At 42.6% G+C, this 17,344-nt stretch overlaps 1 protein-coding gene across 1 annotated transcript in view; it reads left to right on the forward strand.

Moving 5' to 3' along the window:
* Nucleotides 1-2,241: 2,241 nt before the first annotated feature.
* CPNE4 (copine 4) overlaps nt 2,242-17,344 on the forward strand; it is a gene marked incomplete at its 3' end in the record, with an annotated part of 181,962 nt that continues 166,859 nt past the window's right edge. Inside the window, exons 1-2 of the mRNA XM_080611787.1 lie at nt 2,242-2,299; nt 12,372-12,559. Of these exons, the coding sequence (XP_080467913.1) occupies nt 12,380-12,559 (180 nt within the window). The 5' untranslated portion in view covers nt 2,242-2,299; nt 12,372-12,379. The remainder of the gene's footprint in view (nt 2,300-12,371; nt 12,560-17,344) is intronic.

A 17,344-nucleotide genomic window follows, 5' to 3' on the forward strand; every position in this document is an offset into this window, starting at 1 on the left:
ACAAGCCTTGTAGTTAAGAGCGACAAAAATTAAGATCTTGGGTTCTGTACTCATGAAAAGCTTTCAGACCTCTTCTGTCTGGAGTTCTCTTACATTAAGTAAGAGAACTTACTAATGTTCATTCTTCAGTCAATGAATGTTCATGCATTGGACAAGTAGTTATCTGAGACATGTTACAATAACAATTGTCTAGCAATACATTATGGCAACAACAATACATTATGTTACAATAACATGATCTTTAAGAAATTATGAGAAAATCTCTGTTGGACCTGTTTGCACTGATTACTTGCAGATCAGGGATAACACATGGATAAACACAGAGTACATATAGAATCATAGAGTGGTTTGGGTTGGAAGGGACCTTAAGATCCAACTCCCATATTAAATGCCTTGTATAGTTGGAGTATTCAAAGATCTATTTGAGTATCATCTGTTGGTACAGTTGCATTTTGGTTGCTGTCAACATGCATATCCCTAATTCTGGAAATATGTAGGTATAGAACCTGATGGCTATCCTTTTGAAGTTAAAATCCGGATAGAAATACTTGACCTGGGAAGACATTGCTTTGTGCTCTGAGCAATGATCAGGTTGTAGTGTGCCCTCAATTTTGTGTTTTCTTTAGTTCTTGGCAACTCTTGTGGCTATTTGGAGCCCAGTTCAGTTATCAGAGCTCTTTTTTGGTGTCATGGGGTATCTACTGAGGCTTCTCTGTGGGCTTCTTCTATGCTCCTCAGAAATACCAATCTCTACATGAGCGTAGGAAGTTTGACCAGGCTTGTTTTGATGTTTCTGTTTCTCAGTGGTGAGGGCAAGAACATGACAGTACAAGTTGTTGTCAGTCAAGTGCAGGGTGTGCAGCTAGCGTGGAGGAACGACAGCCACAACCAGACATTGCAGTTTGGCCTCACACCTTTATTTTTACCAGAACTGTTAAGCATCACTTTTGAGCGAAGTGCTGGTAACTCTTTTATTTAGGCTCGTAAAAGCTTGCTTGGTATTTTGTTTTGGTGTTTCAAACAAACCAGTGACTAGGACTTCTACCTAAGCTATGCGCAAGTGAAATGCTTGTTTTCTTTCCTCCATGCTGCACTTATGCTGCTGCAATTTATCCTCATCGTTCTCTGAGGTCTTCCACCACCATATGAAGTGGGGTTTTACATCATGGTGACCCTGCTTGGCTATTCCTTATCTATGTGATCTCCCTAATGCTTTGCAGCTGCCTTTTAATAAACAGCGTCAGAGTTGTTAAATTCCTATTTGGAAAGCAGTTGTGTTCAGCAGAGAGCAGGAGGGAATTAACAGTTTCGCAGCTTTGGAGAGAAAGCCCAGGCATGTCTTCAATACCTTCAGTTCATACAGTACTATGTATAGATGGTCTGACCAGAGCTATTGAAGTGGAAACATCTGGCTGGGATTTCAATACCAGCCTCTTGTGTCTCTTCTCCTTTAGAGTGCCATTACAGCAGGGTTTCCTCTCATCATTTTAACTAGCAACTGCAGTGGATGGTTCATTTTCTTTATTGTACTTTGTATAAGTTTTTCATTGGAAGACAGGTATATAGCTAAAGCCTGTGCAGTATGTGCCCAAATCTTAGGGGTATCGCTTGCCTGATGTGAGCTTCATGAAGTGCTCTCCATCCAGGCTGTGGTGTCAAGATCAAGCAGTTGTTCTGCTATTCCTTGTGTGTGGCGGTTTGCAGTAGGACTTCCATCAATACTGATGATACGAGTCCCTTTGTTTATGTGTTTGTTATTTAGGAACTGAGAGCCCCTTCCCTCCATCTGCAAACTCTGCAGTAACTCGCAGAGCTGAACTGTTTTACCCTTTTGTTGTCAGTGTACACTAACAAAGGCTGATGGTGACTTGCAGATTTCACAAAGATAATGAACTCCTGTGTATACTCCTAGGTTCCTGTTGGAAGAACTGAAGAGACACTCTTGTGTCAGAGAAAGTTTTATAAAAGACACTGCAAGTACCTTGCTTCTCACCTATACATGACAACAAAGATGTTTCTCGTGTCTCTAGAACTCCTGAGGGAGAGAAACGTTTGAAAGCTCTTGGTGGCTTGGATTCCTAGAGCTTGTTTCCAGAAGTGATATAAAAACCAAAGCCTTGGCCCTGTGTCAGGAGGAAGTAGCTCCACTGTAACGTTGCTGATGAAGCTCTTTTGGGCCAGGTTAGAATCTATGTGAAGGCCCGGCTTTGATAGCTGAGCAGAGCACTGTTCATGTGGAGCATGGACACGCCATCAGAGGAGTGGTGAGGCACTGGTACCAGCAGTACGTTTGGCATTGATAACCTGTTTGCTGACAGCATTCTGAAATTGTTGTATGGATCAATTTGACACAAAAATAGCTACTGGCTTCATCAGAAGCCCAGTCTATCATGGTATGGGGGTACTGTGACTGTGAAACACTTCCAGTAGGGAGTAGGATATGGCTCCATAGAGGAAGGTCAGACTGAGCTAGTAGAAATGAGTCTAGGAAGGAAATTAACACTTCCTCCATAAATATAATTTGGCTGACAGAGCTGCGTCCTGTTTAGGATTTTCTGGTGCCTGCAATGTGATTGTATCCCTTGCTGATGTAGCCAAGACGGTGGCAATGTGTGCTTGGCCGAAGTCACATAGGCGACTCTTTAAACATTCGATCTTGAATAGAAAATAGAGAGTAAGTAAATGACAAGCAGGTGAGAAAGGCTCACGTTCTAACTTAAAATAGTGGTACAAGCTCAATCTGTCATCACTGAACCTCTAGCAAAGGAAGTGAACTCTGCACTGGCTGTGGTCAGGAGGCTAAGCCAGCCATTGCTCGCAGCCCGCTGAGGGTGAGCAGGCTGCTCCTTGTGGATCAGAGTTGTGGCAGGCGACAGGAATCCTGCTTGGTACTGAGAAAAGGGTCAAGCATGTTGGGGGAGCAACTATGAAGGGAGTTGAGCTCACTTCATAGAGTGAACTTTAAAGCTCTGTCCCAGTTTTGGGCTCAGCGTGGCTCCAAGAACATTCCTGTGTAGTAGGTAAGTTCAGTTTTTCTCTCACTGCTGAGAAGGCCTGAGCCAACCTGTAGTAAGTAATACCTTCTGGTTACATTGCAAGTGCAAGAACTAAATGGTGAATGAGAAGTTCTTCCTCACTGTTGTTCTTGATGTGCCTGTCTCTGCATTAGCAGCAGAAAGCAGCTTCTCTTGTAAGATCATTTTTATGCTGCAGGAAAAGCCGTTATGGCCATCTGTTGAGGAAAATGAGCAGTTTGCAATATGTTACATCTGTAAATGGATAAACTCTTCCAAGCATTGCATGTGTTTATGTACATACTTTGGTGTAATTGAGTATAACTGAGGAATACAACTTGCTGCTTCATTTCCAATGAACGGGACAATTTCCAATTGTCCATTGGACATTTCCAATGAATGGGACAAGAGGAAACGGCCTCAAGCTGCCCCAGGGCAGGTTTAGATGGAGCTGAGGAACAATTCCTTCCCCAGAGGGTGCTCAGGCATTGGAACAGGCTGCCCAGGGCAGGGCTGCAGTCACCGTCCCTGCAAGTGTTCACACACCGTGGAGACGAGGCCTCAGTGCCATGGGTTAGTGGTGGCCTTGGCAGTGCTGGGGAACGGTTGGACTGGATGAGCTGAAAGGGCTTTTCCAACCTGGTTCATTCTGTGATTTCCGTGTAGCATTTGGCCAGTGTGCTTCTGCAGGGTGGATAATAACTGTCATTTCAAATGTAATCTTTCATTTGTTCAGAATCATCTAATTATTTTAGCTCGAGTTTATTCTGAAGGCTCTCAGCTGGGTTTATGTGATAGCAGGATTGTGACCACTACACCTGGAGGGTGCTGGGATTATTTTGTTCTAGGCTTATCTCTCTCTGAAGTATAGTGGAGTATCCATTAAACTTGAATTATTTAAGATTCTGTATTGTAACTATATTGTAAGGCTTTGAAGTTCTTGTTAAGACAAACACTGTTTTATTTCCCATCTAATTCCTGCATGGGAGAACTGATTTAAAAAAGCAGCAAACACATATCCTCAGAGTGAAGAAACTTTTTTCCCCATGTTCCATTTGCTGTATTGCTTAGTATAAGCAACAAACTAAAATGGCAAAGCTAAGAGTATTGTAATGGCTTTTAGTGATAAGCAATCAAATCAGTTTCATGTGCTAGTAGCTTTGAAGTTGTTGATTAAAGAGATTCAGTTGCATTTCTGTGATTTACTATGCTCGCATGTTCTTTGCTCACAAGTCCCACACAGTTTGCATGTAATAGGTTATTTTTTTTGTGTGAAGCTCCTCAGATGGTGTTTGATGTGGATTCAATGGTTCCAAGCTTTCTCATGTAGCAGTCGCTAGTCCCTGTGCTTACAGCTATGCTTCAGGTATCATCTCCTCGGTAATACAGCAAACTCCCAAGAGCCAAACCAATAGGCAAATCATTTACTTACTTGACAGCCTAAATTATACTGGGGCTTCATGTTGTTCAGTCCTGCTCATAAATGCTCAGCTCATGGGGTCATGTTATAGCACAGTCTTAATTTTGCTGGTATTTGTTTGCTTTCATTTTTAAATACATTTTTAACTTTGATAGTTGTGAGAAAGGGCTGTAGAACCTCCGTTCTAATGGCTTTGCAAATAGAAGTGACTGTAAATAGAGCAGATTTTGGTTAATTCTCTGTGAAATCTCTGCCTCTTGTCCACTAAAAAGCATCGCTGCAGCTTTCCAGTAGCGGAGGAGCCTCTTGTCTGATTTATCCCTAGGAAAGTTGTTTTGTTCTCTTATCTGTTCATTCTCCTTGTCTTTTGTATTTTTAGATTTCTTTTCCCTGCGTATTACAGCATTGGAAGCGGGAGGACAGTGGGAACTTTGTAAAGTGAGAGGTGACTGGTGGCATTAGCTACATAAGAAAGGGAACAAGGAAGACTCTTAGGTTTGCAGTTCTAGTAATAGAATGTATCTGTTTTAGCTGCTGACTCTTACATTGTTTTGCTTTGCATCAAATGAGTCTGACTTCACTGGGGACTACTCTGAGCATTCAGAATTGAGCACATACAAGCATCTTCCAGTGCTCCAGTTATCATGACATTTTCCCCTCCCTTAATTGAGGTGGGGTTATTTGTATAGGTGCAGCATGCTTTTGTACAGTGCTCTGTTATACATTAGGTATCTCAATTTCTTGCCAGTGACTTTCCCTTCTTCCTTTACAACTGAACCAGCTGCTTCTATGGTAATGAGTCCTTTTGAGCTGTCAGTGCGTTTATGTTTCCTTTTTATACTGCTGGCACTTTGTTCTGAACCTTCTCCTCTTCTGTCCAAATAAATTACTGACACTATCAGATCTGTCTCATTGTTCGCTGCGGTGGATTCTCCAGATCCTCCTTCCTTACTGAGTTTATTGCTCATTTTACAAAGGGTTCTTTAAAGTTTTGGTAGGTATAACTGTAAATAGTCCTTGTTAATTGTCGCATGAGTCAGAGAATCAAAGGGAAGGAGGAAAAGTCGTATTTTTAATTTCATAAACTCTCCCGTGGAGGGGTCTAGCTCACCTAGCGACTTCTTGTCATAGAGTCAGTTATAGTCAGATTCATTTTGACAGCCGGCATTTTGTCTGTATTAGCTGTGATCATTTCAACTTTTGCAGCCATTTGTAACACAATTGATATTGACCAGAATAATTCTTTAATACAGAAGAATAATGTGCAGTGATTAGAGATACGGCCAATAGTCAGGAGTCTGGGAGCAAAGGGAAGGGAAATGGGTGACTGTGTTTTAAGGTAGTACTGATTTTCCATGAGGAGTCGTTTTCCAGTGTTGCACAGAGGAAGGCCAAGAGGGCACAGCTGCAACAAGGAATAGATATAAAGTAAAACAATAGTTCATAGTGAGGTGGGTCAAATAATGGAAGAGGGGTTACAGAAAACTCTAAGCTGTGAAAATGCTGTGGTGAAGAAGTTGTTGCTTTACAGAGGAAGTGGAGGGCAAAGAACACCAACTTCTGTGGCTGATCACTGGTTCCCATATACATTTGTAATAAAGATAGGTCTGCTTTCTCTGCTATCACTCTGGGCTTTGTCTTCAGTCCTGGGCCAGCCAGGTGTCTTAGTGAGTTCCTGATTAAGCACAGGGAATATTACTTTCATTAACTTGCTGTATCAGGACTTCCTGATGAATTCCCATCTTTCCTCATCTGCACAAAACTTACTTGCCAACAACACAGTTGTGTGAGATGGAATGGGTTTGCTTTTCACAACCAAGGAAGCCTTGATTCCAACAACTGATAGAGTAATCAATGAGAGTGGGATTTCTCAATCACATAAAGGTTCAAGGAAAATGATCTATTGTCTCAATTAATATCGTTCCCTGAAGGTATCCATGGCCTATGTTGTGCTGGAGCTGAACTGCTAACTAAACAGAGGAACCTTTTACAACTTTTCTACCTGAACACCCAGCATCATTTCATCCTTTTCTATAAATCTTGTTGCTACTGTGTTTTCTATAACTTGGTCTCACATCGTAATGGGAGAAAGGGTAGAAACAATCCTGAAGGCCTGAGAAATGCACATTTAAAGCAAACGAATAAGTTTAGTGGCATTTGGGTTAGGCGTCAAGAAGCAGTTCTGAAGCACTCAAGCTCTCTGTGCCTTATGATTATTTTGCATTCCTGTGTTGCCAAATGATAGCATACACTGGAAGAAGACAAGATTGCTTGGGACACTGTATTACTAAACCACGTATTGTATTGAAGTCAATGGGTTATTTTCTCACTAACTTGTATGGATCCCAGATCAGACCCTATAAGAAGTTTAGTATACTTTGGAAATGACATTTTACTTAATCAGGTTCTGCTTGTCACTTCTAGTCAGTGATGTCACCTAAAAATGAACACGAGGACTTAGGTTTTGATTTTGCCAGAGGTGTAACATAAAATCGAGAATCTGGAACAGAACTGGAGGAAACAACTTTCCTGGTGCTCCAAGGACCATATTTCTTAACGCAGAAAAGTGGGATTCATCTCTTTCCAACTGTGGAGCACTGTTTTCTGATAGTCTGAGTTTTACAGGTTGTAAGCTGTTAACTGTACGCTTGGTTTTCATATTTACTTTTATTAGACTGCAAACCCTGGAAGATCCAAACACTGGGTTCAAAGCTTTCCATCTGGAGAGTTCAGCTGCTCCTGTGCTTTGAGGGCTGAAATGTTTCTCCTGTATATCATTTGTAAGTATAAATAAGTAGGGAGCAGCTAGTGCTATAACACCAGTGCTTTTAGGTCTTGCCCTCTTTCGGAGGCACTTAGTTACAGCTCTTACTTCATGTAATTCTACCATTAGTATTTCCTACTGCATGCACATACTGTAAACATCATTTACCTTCCCGGGAGCAGAGTCTTGCTGTTTACTTTTGCAGAAGCAGATGCTATTGGCTTGTTTTCATTTCCTAACCAGGGTGCCAGTAAAACTAATGATTCGGACACAGCCCTCAACATGTGGTGATGGGAAACCTGCAACCCCCAAATTCATTTGTGTGTACTTTGGTCTGGAGTGCAGGTTTCTAAATAGCAAGCCTTGTTTCCAAGTGCTGGGCACCCTGGTTACTGCCTTTTAATCTCAGCATCTTTCTCATTTCCTAGTCCCTTATTATCTGAACTGAAGGTGAGGCTGAGTGTGCGTGTTCCCCTGACTCTTTGTAAGGTGCTGTAGAGAAGCAATCTCTTCCTACTTCACCCAGACAACTTGTACAAAGGCTTCTTGAAGGTTTTGTGTGTGTCTAAGGGAAAAGTTATGGAGTGGAGAGAGGAGAAGACTTGAAAACTGGATTCAGATAACATCCGAGATTTATTTCATGGTGAAGCTGAGGAGCCTGGTTGTAATTTTGCAGTGAGGTTCTCTAAAGCCCCATGTGGATGACCATTTTATAATGAGGAGGATGTGATTGTTTGTGTGAGCTGAATTCAAGGCTTTTAGATCTCGGAGAGAGGCACATACTGTTTGTATTTCATATTATAGAGACCCTTTTGTAGGCACTGAGTGACTAAACATCTTGAAGCAGTTCAGTCCCTTTGAGATGAGAAGGATGTAGCAGGCATGGTTTCGAAGGTAATCCAGTTATCTAGCCAGGCACAAACTTCTGGACTTTTATGCTGTTGCTTTTAATGAAATACTTACACACGGGAGTCTTTGTAGTACTGGTTACCAGAAATGTTGGCTCATGTCTGTCAATTTTCTCCATGGTTTTAGAGCCAGGGGGCCCAAATCACGGATTATTACCCACCTGTGCTAAGCACAGGAAAAACAATAGATTCGCAGAGGCAATCTGTACCCTAGAAGGTGTCCAATTGGGTTGTGTTCTCCTTAGTCACAGAGCACTAGAGGTTGGAAGGGACCTCTGCAGATCATCTGTTCTAAACCTCTGTTCAAAGCAGGCTGCTTAGGGCTGTGTCTGGACAAGTCCTGGGTATCTCCAAGGACTGAGCCTTCACAAGTTCTCTGGGCAGCTTGTTCCAGTGCTCAGCCTCCCTGACAGTAAAACAGTTTCCTTCTTTAATCTGATTTTTCTGTATTTCAGTTTGTGCCTGTTGCCTCTCATCCTGTCACTGGGCACCTGAGATTTATGTATATGAATAAGATCCCTCTGAGCCATGAATCCCTTAAAAATTCCAAAGGAGCGCATTAATTTCTACTAAGTCAGCTCTAAATACGCCAGAAATAAGATATTTTGGGGAGACTGGAACTGTCTTCCAAGGTCCTCACTTCTTCTTTGTATTCCGTAGTGTACATGGTGCTATCAAGGTCTTTCACACTTTGGGTTTTTGTGTGGCTACCCTAGTACGTGTTTCCATTTTGTGCTTAAAAGCACGCAACTTTTAAGGTTTTTTTCCAGTTAATCCTGCCTTCTTCCTTGTGGTTTCACCATGGAGAGGTTTAAACCACAACTCCTGCCTTCTTCCTTGCTGTTTCACCATGGAGAGGTTTAAATCACCCCAAGTGTAAGGCCTGGTCGTGCTCCCTCATTCTGTGCAGTCTAGCACTAGCGAATAGGTTTGTGGGAAGCATATGAGGATAAATTGTTCATCTCTTTTCCAGAGGAAATTAAAGAAAATATACGCAGCAATGAACTGGAAACTTCAGTAGGTGACTTATCGCTTAGTTCACTTATTTCCATATCTGTGCTATCGCTTTCTTCTCACAGATACAGCTCTTATTCAGTGAATATTAAAGGCATGTGAACATTGGAGGAATAATGAGGTTCTAATGAAGTGGAAGAAAGGAAGACAAATGAACCATTTATTCCTCCATCAGTAATGTATGGAGTGAACTGACAAAAACCTCCTGACGCCATCTAACTTGTTTACATCAAATAATACCTTTTGAACCACTTTTGGTAGGCTCCGAATCTATTTCACAGGCCCCCAGCTTCCTGGTAACATGACATCAGTGCAACAGCCCGAGCTGGTGGTTATATTAAAAGAAGAACATAATGAGACAAAAGAACAACACTGTGCCTTGATCTTTTCCATTGATAAATTTAGCAATTGTAAAAGCTGAAGTAATAGTTGTAGTGAGGAAGAGAAATACGATTTTATACTTACCCGCTGTTCTAAAAAACCAGGGTATAATTACTGTGGGAGGAAGAAAAATACATCTCTCCCCCTCACTCTGCTACTTTTTTTCCCCTTCTCTTTAGTATTGAAATCATCCGGTTTAATTAAATCACCAGCCTATTTCTGCACAAAGGATGACATTTCATTAATGATGTAAGATGTGCATGAGACAGAATTAACCCAATTTTCAAATGGATTTCAATTTGGAAAGGGCAACATGTAAAAATGTCTTGTAAATGTGTAGGATGAGCTTGTTGAGCAGCTTTCTGAAGGAGATGGGATTATAAAAGGATGAATAATTAGACAACAGTTCCTCTCCCCTCCGTTCAGTTTCTAACAGTCTTTTTGTAATGCCAGGTGATGGAAGTTTAGGGAACTGACATCATATATCAAGGATATGTTAGAAATAGAATGAAAAAACCAAAGTTGTGATGATTGCTAGCAAAATGCATATAGATACATAAAACTCTCTCTTTCATTTTTAGCTAAATAGTAGTCTTCAATGCCTTTGTCAAAGTTACCATCACATTAATCTCTTTTCAGGGGAAAAAAAGGCAACAAAAAGAAGAAAACTAGTCTCCCAAATATGACTTGAATCATTGCTTTTGGTAGCAATTTTTCTAGACGCTTATTGCCTTGCTCAGTTGAGGCAGGAGATGTCAGGTCCCTCTTTCATGCAGATCATTGCTTCTCAAATCATGAGTAGTTCTGATTTGTTCTCAAGTTCAGAGTACAGGCTGGATCCATGGGCCAATAGGATGAGGTTCAACAAGGCAAAGTGCCAGGTCCTGCACTTCGGCTGCAGCAATCCCCTGCACCACTCCAGGCTTGGGGAAGAGTGGCTGAAAAGCTGCTCATGGAGAAGGCCCTGGGGGGGCTGATTGACAGAGCTGAACATGAGCAGTTTGTGCCCAGGCAGCCAAGAAGCCCCCAGCATCCTGGCCTGTATCAGCACCAGTGTGGCAGCAGGGCCAGGGCAGGGATTGTGCCCCTGTGATGGGCACTGGTGAGGCTGCACCTCAAATCCTGTGTTCAGTTCTGGGCCCCTCACTACAAGAGAGACATTGAGGTGCTGGAGAGGGGACAGAGAAGGGCAACGGAGCTGGTGCAGGGCCTGGAGCACAGTGTGATGGGGAACGGCTGAGGGACCTGGGGGGTTCAGTCTGGAGAAGAGAAGGCTCAGGGGGGACCTGATCGCTCCCTACAACTGCCTGACAGGAGGATGGAGTGAGGTGGGGTCGGTCTCTGCTCCCAAGGAATAAGGGACAGGACAAGAGGAAACGGCCTCAAGCTGCCCCAGGGCAGGTTTAGATGGAGCTGAGGAACAATTCCTTCCCCAGAGGGTGCTCAGGCATTGGAACAGGCTGCCCAGGGCAGGGCTGGAGTCACCGTCCCTGCAAGTGTTCACACACCGTGGAGACGAGGCCTCAGTGCCATGGGTTAGTGGTGGCCTTGGCAGTGCTGGGGAATGGTTGGACTGGATGAGCTTAAAGGGCTTTTCCAACCTGGTTGGTTCTATGATGAGGCTAGAGCCCAGTTCCCTCTGCTCACTGTTGCTTTCAAGCTGGGACTGTGATCTTGCCATCAGTGGCATGAACTGTCCCAGCACAAAACTCTTCTTAGTCTGAATTTAGAAATACCTTTTTAATTTTTCCTTTGTAATTCATAGGAAACCTGGATCTTTTGAAGGTGTTGTTTTGTGGGTTTTGTTCGTGTTTTTGATCTCACAGAGTTGGGGAAAGACCCCTTTCACTTGCATATTTCCAGAATTCAACTTTGATCAAAACAGTTCTCAAAAATTATTAACATCTGAGATGAAGGCCATGCAGTGAAGAGGTTTGAAACAGATCACACAGCTCTTATGTATGGGCTAATGGATGTAGGCACTAAGCCTTGTTTGGCAACAGATTTTTAGGGGTCAGGCTCTGAAGCTCGGAACAAGTGAGCAAATTAGTGTTCTTATATTCTTTATTCACACAGAAACGATCATAGAGTGATTTTGGCAAGGTCTGTGTTAAAAAACATTTTTACTCTTTTGGAAGTAAAGGCTTGAGCTACAAGATTGGTGGTGGTGTCTATGCTTAAGTAAGGACCAGAGGTTCCCAATGATCCAGCCGTCTGTTCATGTGATTCCTGGTCCAAAAGAGCATACAATGTATAACAAGATTTGCCAGCATAAACATCCTCTCCTAATGCTTAGAACATCAGTCTTGACTGCTTGCTTAGAAATGGGGGAGGTAACCTTCTGCAGTAGGTGTGAAGACAGAGAATGAAATGTGTTTTGGAGTTTAAGGTTTCTGTGAAAGGGCCCTTCTGCAGAACTTACACGCAAGGTTTGTGTAAGATGAGGTGTGTGCTTTTTTGATGGAGCATGGTGAAATGGAAACGGAGAGAAGGAGTCCTGGACAAATTTCATTTAGCCTTGTTTCTGGAGTAACGTGTTACCATGAGAAATTCAGAATTAGCAGCCTGTCTGTCCTTTGGCATGGGGAAACGTGACCCTATAAGCAAAACAGAGCTAGAAATGAAGGTCACAGTTCACCCCCTGAGTTCAGGGGCATGGTGGAAAACTGAATTGTGAGCTTGTATCTAACCATACAAGATCATGTACTTCTATAGCTATTCCTTTGATTTTTATTCCCCCTTCCCTCCTAGCTCTGGATCTCATGCACAGTTATGGGGTCCCACTGCCTAGTAGAACATGGCTTTGGCTTCTGCATGGAAGGACTGTACTGTGCATGCACTGTTCTTATTGGAACTTTTCTCTCTTTCAGGAAAAGGAATGCAGAAAATGAGCAACATCTATGAATCGGCGGCCAATACCCTGGGAATTTTTAACAGCCCATGCCTGACTAAAGTGGAGCTGCGAGTTGCATGCAAAGGCATATCAGACAGGGATGCCCTGTCAAAACCAGATCCTTGTGTCATCCTTAAAATGCAGTCACATGGCCAGTGGTTTGAGGTGAGTGTTTAAGAAAATTATTCTTTTGGTGCTTTAGTGTGACACAGACAAACTGAGGCGCAATTCAAGTGGTGAGAACAGTAAAGAGAAGAAGCACTTTGAAGCCTGTGGCATAACCTTGTAAAAGTGAAAGGAAATTTCCCATTAACTCTTAACGCATTTTAAACCAGACTCTTAATGACACTTTGAACTTCTCTTTGGAATCTGCATTAAAAATGAAGATGATTGTAGAAAGAAGCATCATAAAACTTTTCCCTTTAGGGCCTCTTGTTTCATAAAAGCTATGTAATAGCAGAGATAACGATAGTGGCCATCATGCATTCCAATCTAAAGAAGAAAAATGGTGTGGGGGAGAGAAGTATTTATTACTGGTAGCAAGGAATTTACTTGGGGACAGAATAGCTTGATTTGCAAGTTTTGAGCATTACAGTAGAATTCACAGTTGAAGTTAGTAACTCAAACTAATACATTTTCGTTATCAATTTGCCTTGCATTGCAGATTGGATGCTTGATTAAAATCCCACTTTGTGTTGTTTTACCTAATCTTAGAAACCATTTGTTTGATGAATGGAAACAAGATGTCTTAGAGACAAGCAAATTGTAAATAAATATCATTAGAATGGAATGTAGTGTTTGAAATGAAATCTCGTTTGCTACTTTACTTGAAAGTTGTGCTTGAGTGTTTGTGGTTAATCAAGCTAAAAGGTGTGAGTTTTAATGGGAAGTATGTATGAGAAAATAGGAATGTATTAAATCCAGTTCATTTTGAGTACTCCTCCCTCTTTTCCACAGCTTCAGCATTCAGAATAAGACTGTGTTATCTGTCAAAAGACACAAATAAGAATAGCTGTAAGCAATTGCAGAAAGCAGAATTCTGAATGGATTCTTTCACAATTTAGCATTTTCAGACAAGTTTGTCAGTGTTTGGGGATCTTGTTCTGGTTATTCCAATTATGTGGGTTTGTCTTATGGACCTCGGAAACTTTTTCCAGTGCAGGGTCAGCACCAGCATGGCAAAGTTAAGGTGGTTTTGGTGGCATTCTTCCTCTATACTTAGTTGGCTGCTGGGAACCATTAGATAGGTCCCTGGTAGAAAAACTATCTATAAGTAGAGATAAAATGCTCACAATTGTGATAGGAAATCAGTGTCTTCATGTCATTGAAATTGAAGGTGATACAACAGTTAGCTCTAAAAAAGGTAATTCTAGCTAGCTATGCAGAAAGGAGCTTTTAGCTGCACTCTATGTAATTCAAGTAATAGAAATGAACCAAGCAATGGAGTAAGTGTTAAAATTAGTGAAAGGTCCCTGTTTGGAGAGCACAGATTCCAATCTTTTGGGCCATTTCAGTTCTCTGAATAACTGGGTGCATTTCACATGGTTTGTCTGTGGCTAGTTATGAGCAGGGTAAGTAGCTTTAAGTGATGTATTCTTCTGTTGTAATGGAGATTCCCTTGGTCTGATGTGGGGTTTAATTCGGAAAAGTGTCTGAATAGAGTAATTTTGCAGAACAGATCTGCTCACTGATAAGATTCTCATCTTTGTCAGTTGCTCCTACTGTCTAATAAAAGTCCAGGGTGTTCATTTTAGGATGGACAAAAAGATTTTATCAATTCATGTTCCTATCAGTGCTGCAGAGCTAAACCAGCTCTGACACAATGAGCCTTTCCCTATTCTGTCCAGCACATCCATACCAGAGTTTGCAATGAAGTTTCAATTGCTGAGCTAAATTGAGCAGAGTCACTCAGGTATAGCCAAAGACATGATTTGGCTGGAAGAATCTTCTGCTGGTGGCAACCAATGATCCAGCAAGACCTGAGAGAGCAGACAGACTAGTATTTTCTCTTTTGAAATCTAGTTACCAAGGAAGTGAGTATATTTAACATAGAAATCACTCAATGGCAATCCAAAGAGGAATGGATCTGAAGAATTTTGCATCTGGATTTAGTGACTTCATGAAATTGTCTTAAATTTCCAAATATCTTAAACCCCCTGGAGGCTGGATGCTTCCAAATAGATTGTAGCAAAATCCTGTATTACTGAAACAATAGAAGCATGACCAGAAGGTTAAAGGAGGTGATCCTGACCCTGTGCTCTGCTCTCGTGAGACCCCACTTGCAGCACTGTGTGCAGCTCTGGTGGAACTGTTGGAGCAAGTCCAGAGGAGGCCACGAGGATGATCAGGGGCTGGAGCACCTCCTGTATGGAGACAGGCTGAGAACATTGGGGCTGTTCAGCCTGGAGAAGAGAAGCTGTGTGGAGACCTCAGAGCAACTTCCAGTGTCTGAAGGGGGCTACAAGGATGCTGGAGGGGGACTCTTCATCAGGAACTGTAGTGATAGGACAAGGGGTGATGGGTTCAGACTGAAACAGGGGCAGTTCAGATTAGATCTAAGGCAGAAGTTCTTCCCTGTGAGGGTGCTGAGGCGCTGGCACAGGCTGCCCAGAGAAGCTGTGGCTGCCCCATCCCTGGCAGTGTTCAAGGCCAGGTTGGACAGAGCCTTGGGCACTGTGGTCTAGTGTGAGGTGTCCCTGCCCATGGCAGGGGGTTAGAACTTTTAAGGTCCTTTCCAACCCAAACAATCTGTGCTTCTGATTCTACATGCATACTTGCCACATAATCGGGTTGTGAGGAGGATTTATGAACATGTAGCATCTGGGTTGAAGGCACCTGAGATGCAGACATTGAGGTTTTTGTCTGTATATGGTTGTACTCTTGTAAATGGGTGCTTTTGAAATGTATGAAAGGTACTGAGGATGTAATGCACAGCCCTTGGGGAGATGCACTGAAGCTGGTGGGCATAGCCTGATGGGATTGCATTGAGCATGCAGCTAGGACAGGAGGGGTGCAGCTTGTCCCTGAAAGCGAGGCAACTGTGTATTTATCTCGGGGAAGATTTTGCTTAAACATGTCAGCCTACTGCTGAAAAGAATTCTTCTTGGTTCTGCAGCGCTGTGTGTGCGTATGTGTGTGCTTGTGCAGAGTATACCACCTGCATAGCTAAATATAGAATGAAAACATCCATGCCGTTGTAGAGTGGGCAGGTGCTGTTTCCAGAGATTTGAAAATGGCACATATATATATGTATACATTATTATTTTCTTTTCTATAGGGTGCTTTTTCTGGGTTTTTGGTTGTTGGATTGGGGTTTTTTTTCAGTCATGGAAGGGGGTGTAGATGTCATCTGGTCCAGCCCCTGCTGCTCAAGCAGAGACACCTATAGGCAGTTGCAGGCCTGCATCAAGCAGGTTTTGAATGTAAGGAGGAGAACTCCCCAACTTCCCTGGGCAACCTGTGCCAGTGCTTGGTCACCCACACAGTTAAAAAGTGTTTCCTATGTTTCAACTGGTGCCCATTCAGACAGCTTTCAATCCACCTCACTGTCTGTTCTTCCAGCCCACACATCAACAGCTCCTCTATGATGATCTTACAGGGAGACCGTGTCAAAGGCCTTACTGAAGTCCAGGTAGACAATATCCACTGCTCTCACCTTATCTAACAGGCAAGTCACTGCATCATAGAAGTTTGTCAGGTTGGTCAAACGCAACTTCCCCTTGATGAAGCCATGTTGACTACTCCTGATGATTTTCTAATCCTTAACATGCCTGGAAATGTTTTCCAGGGTTAACTGCTTCATCACCTCCCGGGAATCAAGCTGATATTGTCTGGCCTGTAGTTTCCTGGATCATTTGAGGATGGCCACATTACTCCTCAGATATTCCTACTTACCATTAGGAACACATGCAGAACATGGACAAGTACTCTAAGAAGCCTGCGTATTGAACCCAGTTCTGGCACAGAGATGCTTGCTGGCTTTTCTTCCTGCCTGGGTAGACGTTTGTGCACATGTGGGTTTGTTTATAGCAAAAGGCACACACATTCCTCTCTATGTATGTTGATGCTGTCTGAGAAGTACTATCTCCACCAATCTGGAATTAAAATGATACCTTGTGTCTCTCAGGAAAATCGGCCATTTGCTCTTTCTCTCACAGGAAGTCTGTATTTTCATCCTGAGGTGACAGGGTATGATAGAGCAGAATTGAAGATTATGTTGTCCGTATGCACTAAAAAGCTGAATTTTAGCTCTTCTGGCCTTCTTTTTAGGTAGGTGCACTTGCAGGGCGGCCAAATGTTGTACTTGTTAAATTGTTTGTTTAAGATAATCATTTGATGCCTGTTTTTCCATATTAATTTTAATGTGTTCAAGGGGTTTAATTACTGGAATAAGCTTTGGATGATGAATGACGGAGTGAAGTAGTGGAATCAGGCAGGGGTACATGATGATGAACTCCTTTGCTCCAGTGATTATATACCCACCTGCAGTGCAAATGTCCTTGTGTAATAAGTGTTAATTGCATCTATCACTGCTGTCTTCAGCTGAGATGTGCAAGCACTGAAGTTCTCATTAACTACCTATTCCTAAGAAAGTAGTTTTGGCCTGTTCACAGGTTGTTACCTGCACATGGCAAGTACACGTTACTTTGGAAGTTGAGTAAGTTGCCGACCTGCATCTGGTCATACGAGATTTATGTGAGAACAAGAGGTGGATATTGCTTGATGTAGCCAGGTGGAACGTGATGTGTGTGAAGGTGGTAGAGCACTGGAACAGGGTGCCCAAAGAAGTGGTGAATGCCCTATCCCTGGCAGTGTTCAAGGCCAGGTTGGGCCGAGCCTTGGGCGACATGAGCTAATGTGAGGTGTCCCTGCCCATGGCAGGGGGTTGGAACTGGATGATCTTAAGGTCCTTTCCAACCCAAACCATTCTGTGATTCTATACCAACGGAG

Source organism: Psittacula echo (genome assembly GCF_963264785.1).
Source record: "Psittacula echo genome assembly, chromosome: 2".
Taxonomy (NCBI): domain Eukaryota; kingdom Metazoa; phylum Chordata; class Aves; order Psittaciformes; family Psittacidae; genus Psittacula; species Psittacula echo.